The following is a 6,922-nucleotide window of genomic DNA, read 5'->3' on the forward strand; positions in this document are numbered from 1 at the left end:
CTCTTGTTATGGCCTCTAATTTGCATGATTTCGATAAAACTAACCCGGACTGATGCTGTTTTCAATAGAACTACCATGGTGTTTTTTTACAGAAATAAAAGTGCTCGGAATTGGACGGGTATTTATGGAGTTTTATTTCAGAATAAATAAATATTTTTGGAGTGAAGAAGTACTAGAGGGAGGCACCAGGCCGCCACAGGTCTAGGTGGCGCGGCAACCCTCCCAGGGCGCGCCACCTACCCGTGTGGGGCCTCTAGCCACCACCATACGATGAATCACAAAAAAATCATCATCGCATTTTACAATATGGAGCCGCCGTCACCTCCTATTCTTCATCGGAGCCCTGATCTAGAGTCCTTTTCTCGCTTTGAATAGAGGGACTCACCGACGTCATCATCACCAACCCTTCTCCACCGGCAATTTTATGATGCTCACATCCATGTGTGAGTAAGTTTTTTGTAGGCATATGGAGGTAGATGGGATTTGGATGAGATTTCTTATGTAACCGTCGTTAGATTTTTTAGGGCTTGATCCCTAGTATTCACTATGTTTTAAGATTGATATTGCTATGACTTTGCTATGTTTAATGCTTATCGCTATGCCCGAGTACCATGATTTTAAATCTGAACCCTCTACGTTTTATTAATGTATTTGTGTTAAATTACAGCGCCAACCTAAAAATATGATGCACAGTGGCAGGTCCATTTTTTTAATCCTCCTTAAAAAATGAATAATGTTTTCTTGAACGAATTTTGAAACTCAAACAAACTTTTTAAACATGATTTTTTTAGAAAAACATGAATAATTATTGAAAATATGATCAAAACTATGAAAAACAAACATTTATTGAATTTTTTATATACTATGAACAATTCTCAAATATACATTGAACATTTTTATAACATACGCCGAAGAATTTTTAACTACACATTGAACTATTTTTGATATACACTGGAAAAACTTTTAAATACACATTGAACATTTTATGATATACACTGGACAAATTAAAATTGTGAACAAAATTTGAAAACAATGGACAATTTTTTAAATCTTGTACAAAATTTGGGATTTCAACACATTTTCTTGAAAACAAAGTGTAAAAATAAAAACGATAAATGATAAAATGAAAGAAAAGGAAAAAGAAATAGAAACAAAAACAGAAAAAAAGAGAGGAAAAAACGGGTAAAAGGGCAAAAGAAGAAAACCCCGGTTCAGGGAACTTACTAGAAGGTCTCGAAAACCGGGTGGTCGCTCGAAGTGGGCCGGCCCGTGTCGCCTCGTTCGCTCGCTTCGCTGCTGCAGCGAAGTAGCGACGATCGGGCGTCATATAGGATCTGCCGGGTTTTTTGGCCGAAAGTAAAAACAGACGGGGTTGGAAATCCCCTTTCTACCCTCCGCTCTCCTATATATATAGGCTTCCACGACGGCCGCATTTTCCTCTCTGCTCCTTCTTCCTTGCGAACACGCCGATCTCCTATTCTTCGTAACCAGGTTTGTTTCTCCATTGCAAATTTCCGTATTCCCGATTGTGTTTTCCCCTTCCGCAGCCGATTGTGCAATTGGTTTAAAGAATCTCTTGTCTCGAATTCATAATCCATCTCTATTTCTTTCCGTTTTAGATTAACGTGGTCTTCTACCGTCGGAATCCCTAATCTATTAGAAGGGATCATCGGAATTCCTAATCTAGTAGAAGACCACGTGTTGTTTGATTATAAGCAGTGATTATTTCGAATCTGTGGTGTAAGGCAGATCTATTCAGATCTCCCTTTTATCCAAAAAAAAAACTAAATCTAAGTTCTGGCTAGGAAATCTATGCTGTTGTTTTCATCATCCTCTGAGTCATGACTCATGAGGACACTGATGTGGGGCTTTATGTCATTACAAATCCGGTCCATGCATGCATGATGTGATGAAATCCTTGGAGCATTATGACGTTTTTAGATCAGTGACATGGACGACTTACTCTTTGACTCATGCAGCAATGATATCTGATCAAGTATATATGAACGTTGAATTACGTGGTTCCTTTCCTACTGAAGTTTCACTTTTGTGACGCACAATTGCACATGCGCTCTCACACCGGTGTATATGAAGGTACACCGTTTAATGCGATTGTAAGTATTTTGGGTTTTCTATGCGTGGATGCACTTATGTCTAATGTTACCTTACTTCTTTCATCAGATCACTGGTAACTTTCTGATAAGGAACCGTGTGCGCACTTACACTGACAAGAAAACGCTGAAGAAGTGGTTTTTCATTGACAAGACTGTGGGTTAAATCTACTCTTTGGTTTTTCATTGACAAGGAGTAGTTAACAGAACCCCTTCTCCACCTAGTTTTGATCCCAATTTGCAATTAGCCTATTCATTGATTTATTTCTCAAGTGTATAGTAGCAATAGCTTGCCTGCCATGTCGGATCATGTGGCCAAAAGCCAGCCAGTGTTGTCAATGCCATCTTCAGTACCCTCAAATCTCATGCCATCTTCAGTCACATCCAAGAGGCATCCCTGTTCTTCCGCGAGTGTGACATACATCAGCAGACGTAAACTTGTTGAAGTCGTCGATGGACTGCTCGGTGTGATGACACCAACGTCAACCCATATAAAGCCATCTGTGCATTCTGACTCTGATGGTCTATCTGATGAAGTTTCTCCTTACAAAGCTTGGCTGGTAAGATCAATATTTCTTTCGGTTTTCAGTTGTCCATTTGGTGTCTCATGCAAAGGTTTCTAAAGTTTTGCCATTTGTTGCAGGCAACATGCCCTTCTGCTTTAACTTCCTTCGACCGGATCATAGCAAGTGCGCACGGCAAGAAGATCGCCTTGTTTCTGGACTATGACGGCACGCTTTCGCCTATTGTCAATGATCCCGAGAAGGCTTTCATGTCCCCAGAGGTAACCCACAACTCTGATAAAAATGCTTGGTTTTGAAAATTGCTTCACGCCTTATGCATGTATAAATATGGTTGCTTCTGAAAAATTGCTTGACGCCTTTATGTATGTAACTTGGTTGCTCAATCTGGAAAACTTCCTTCAGATGCGTGTTGCTGTGAAGAATGTCGCAAAGTTCTTCCCTACAGCGATCGTCAGCGGGAGGTCCCGTGACAAGGTTTGAGCAACTTTTGCACGAGTTGGCATGTGACCGTTGGAATAATCCCTACTTGTATGAAGCTGATGGTATTGTCCTTGCCCCTTCATGTTCAGGTGTTCGAATTTGTAAACCTGAAAGAGCTCTACTACGCTGGAAGTCATGGTATGGACATAATGCTATCTTCTGCAGATTCTGAAAATAAAACAGAAGATGTGAGTACTTCTTTCTTCGTTTACAGAAGTCAGGGTCGGTTGAATTGCTTTATTGGATTGCCTGAAAATATTGGCAAAAAAAATATTGCTTCCTTTTTGCTCTTGCCTTAATACTACAAATATGTGTTTCTGTTTAGGTTTATGATTATTCTCGGAACTCTGCTTTATTGCAGGACAAAGAAGCCAAACTTTTCCAGCCTGCAAGTGAGTTTTTACCCATGATCACTGAGGTACACAGTGCAACACTTTTAAAAGTTACAACAATAAACATGTCACCCTACAATGAAAATACTAACCTACTTACTTTGTTCTGTTTTCTGCACAACAGGCTTACAACTCCCTAGTGGAGGCCACAAGATCAATCAAGGGTGCAAATGTTGAGAACAACAAGTTCTGTGTGTCTGTACATTACCGCAACGTCGACAAGCAGGTAGAGTTGATCTCACGTTTCTCTAGCTGCTCTTGCCTCTCCACTCAGTGGCAGAGCGTAGTGGGGACAATTTCGGGCCCTGGCCCCCCTTCCAAGAGGAAAATTTACCAAATACATGTACTTAGCTGCTAATTGAGGAAAATTTACCAAATACATTTACTTAGCTGCTAATTGCTCTACTAATCGTCCGGTGTCTCTGATCATCCTAGCCTTTTCTATGCCATATACACTCATTTGGCCCCTCCTAATATTTGATTCACGCTCCGCCACTGTCTCCACTTACGGCAACCACTGCAAGTTCCTCTGAATTTTTCGTCTGTCTTGCCTGTTTCCAGGACTGGAATTCGGTCGCGCAGCTTGTCGATGATGTGCTGAAGTCTTTTCCTCGTCTCAAACTAACAACCGGACGAAAGGTAGGAACATTAGAAATCTTCCTTCCACTACGTGTTCTAACTCTTCTATCAGCGTGACAGAAATGTGCATCTCTTCACCACGTACAATGGCGCAGGTTTTAGAGGTTCGTCCAGTGATCGACTGGGATAAGGGGAAGGCAGTTGAGTTCCTGCTCCAGTCGCTCCGGCTAGATGACCCTGGAAGCGTTCTTCCTATCTACATCGGGGACGACCGAACTGACGAAGACGCGTTCAAGGTTTTAAACTATTCTTCTTCAGAAGAAAGGGCCATATGCTCATTCCAGTCACGATTCCACTGAACAAACACCACCTTTCTTCTGTTTGTTTGCCACGATGATCAGGTGCTTCGCGAGCGGAACTGTGGGTACGGAATTATAGTTTCACAGGTGCCCAAGGAGACTGAAGCCTTCTACTCGCTGAGAGCTCCATCTGAAGTAAAAACTCTTGACAATTTTCATGCCTGATTTCTGCATCCCTTTTGATTTTGCTCGGTCAATTTCTCACCTATCTGGCCGTTTCACTGGCCAAATTGCCACGCAGGTGATGGAGTTCCTGGATTCCTTGGTGAGATGGAAGGAGCAACAGCAGCCAGCCCATGATCAAGAATGATAATAACCCAGGAATAGCACATCATCAGTTGATTTCAGTTTAGTCTTCTGGCAGAAATGACAGTAGCAGATTAGCATCTCCGGGGTGACTATTTCGCAGCGCCGGAGGTGGATAGGGTCGTAGCCCAAACCTACCAAGATGACTTTTCTCTTGTTGTTTTCTCTTTGTTTAGCACTGGCAAAGTGGAAATTTTTGTCCACCTTTGCCCATGAAACTCGGAATAATGTACATCATTTGTGACTTCTTTTGCACGAAATGGCTTTGGTGAAGTTTGACATCCGCCAACTATGCTGCAGTCCGGTGTTTATACGTTTTAGCGTTTCCACTTGTCGCTACTCTAACTTGAAAGTGACAGGCAAACAGTAGGGACAACACAACGAGAGTTTCGTACTAGTTTATTGGACCGGTAGGTGGTAGCTCTGACCTGATGATAGGGAGACGGTAGAGCCTCTCAGAATATCCATGAACCGGACCACACCTCAGTTTAATAACTTTGATCGTACAATGATTTGTGGTTTCATGGAGTAGATTCCTGCAACTCCACTCATAAGAAAAGAGCTGGTCCAGCTTATGACAACACCGAACACAAAAACACCTGCCAAAAACCACAATATCATCCGACACAAAAGAAAGGAAACCACGATACCATGACCACCCTACCTATAAATTAGACCATGAGGGCTTAGAGCATCCGAGAGTGAGCAGTCTGTCCTCAAATAATCTCTTCCACAATTAGATACCTCAATTTAAAAAGCTCAAATCCATACAATTACATGCAACATAAAACCTAATCTAAGCGGAGCTGGCTCGCAGGACTAAAGGCGTTGCTGTCTCCTGTGCCCTACTCTTTCTCGTCGGAGCACAGAACCTTGACGGTGTCGGTGAACGTGAGATCGATGATGGATCCGTCTTGGAGGAGCCGGCGACATCCACCACGACACGGTTGTGGCGCCAGACTGGTGCACCATGCGGGGCGCCAGGGAATGCGACTCTGACTCGCCAACGTCCATCGCTGCGAGGGATATCGCCGTCTTCCGCGCCCGCTGCCTCGCACGGTAGGCATGCCACGCCATATTTGCTTCGGACGACGCCCATGTGTTCATCTCCGTCTCGGCACGCCAACGAAGGGGTTGCGCATCTGCCACCGTGTTCGGATGCCAGATGGACCGCCCTGTCTCCGGTGAGGCAGCGGTGACACACCTCACGGCAAATCCATGCGCCATTTGGGCGGACGCAATGGATTCCCGGCGGAAGGGGTCCACGTGTTGTCGTCGGGTGGCCTCCTCCTCAGAGTGGCGGAGTGCAAGCCGGACGGTCATATCCTCCTCGAGGCCGCGCGGGATGAGCTCGGGGTCGACGGATATGGAGGTGTATGTTGGGGAACGCAGTCATTTCTAAAAATTTCCTACGCACACGCAAGATCTATCATGGTGATGCATAGCAACGAGAGGGAAGAGAGTTGTCCACGTACCCTCGTAGACCGTAAGCGGAAGCGTTATGACAACGAGGTTGATGTAGTCTTCACGATCCGACCGACCCTAGTACCGAAAGTACGGCACCTCCGCGATCTGCACACGTTCAGCTCGGTGACGTCCCACGAACTCTTGATCCAGTTGAGTGTCAAAGAAGAGTTTCGTCAGCACGACGGCGTGATGACGGTGATGATGAAGCTACCGGCGCAGGGCTTCGCCTAAGCACTACGACGATATAACTGAGGTTGATTATGGTGGAGGGGGGCACCACACACGATTAATAGATCAATGATCAACTTGTGTGTCTATGGGGTTCCCCCTCCCCCGTATATAAAGGATTGGAGGAGGGGGAGGGTCGGCCCTCTCTATGGCGCGCCCTAGGGGAGTCCTACTCCCACCGGGAGTAGGATTCCCCCTTCCAAGTAGGACTAGGAGAGGAAGGAAGGAGGAGAGAGGGAGGAAGGAAAGGGGGGCCGGCCCCCCTCCTAATTCGGATTGGGCTTGGGGGCGCGCCCCCTACTAGGCCGCCTCCTCCTCTCTCCCACTAAGGCCTAATAAGGCCCATACACTCCTCGGGGGGTTCCGGTAACCCCCCGGTACTCCGATATATGCCCGAACTCACTCGGAACCATTCCGATGTCCAAACATAGTCATCCAATATATCGATCTTTATGTCTCGACCATTTCGAGACTCC

The 6,922-nt window shown here is 45.0% G+C and overlaps 1 protein-coding gene across 1 annotated transcript; it reads left to right on the top strand.

The window, feature by feature from the left end:
- The first annotated feature begins 1,417 nt into the window (after positions 1 to 1,417).
- On the top strand, positions 1,418 to 5,040 carry LOC123185865 (probable trehalose-phosphate phosphatase 5). Its single transcript, XM_044597679.1, has 12 exons — positions 1,418 to 1,491; positions 1,980 to 2,094; positions 2,182 to 2,671; positions 2,755 to 2,895; positions 3,038 to 3,109; positions 3,205 to 3,303; positions 3,477 to 3,533; positions 3,632 to 3,733; positions 4,069 to 4,146; positions 4,242 to 4,382; positions 4,488 to 4,580; positions 4,687 to 5,040. The coding sequence occupies exons 3-12, from the start codon at positions 2,411 to 2,413 to the stop codon at positions 4,753 to 4,755; spliced, it is 1,113 nt and encodes a 370-aa protein (XP_044453614.1). The 5' UTR covers positions 1,418 to 1,491; positions 1,980 to 2,094; positions 2,182 to 2,410; the 3' UTR covers positions 4,756 to 5,040.
- Positions 5,041 to 6,922: the final 1,882 nt, after the last annotated feature.

This window comes from Triticum aestivum, chromosome 2A, assembly GCF_018294505.1.
Source record: "Triticum aestivum cultivar Chinese Spring chromosome 2A, IWGSC CS RefSeq v2.1, whole genome shotgun sequence".
In the NCBI taxonomy this organism is placed as follows: Eukaryota; Viridiplantae; Streptophyta; class Magnoliopsida; order Poales; family Poaceae; genus Triticum; species Triticum aestivum.

Coding starts and splice junctions, on each gene's coding strand:
- LOC123185865 (XM_044597679.1), top strand. CDS start 2,411: ATGTCGGATCATGTGGCCAAAAGCCAGCCAGTGTTGTCAATGCCATCT. Junction 2,672..2,754: donor CTCCTTACAAAGCTTGGCTG/GTAAGATCAATA, acceptor CATTTGTTGCAG/GCAACATGCCCTTCTGCTTT. Junction 4,147..4,241: donor AACTAACAACCGGACGAAAG/GTAGGAACATTA, acceptor ACAATGGCGCAG/GTTTTAGAGGTTCGTCCAGT.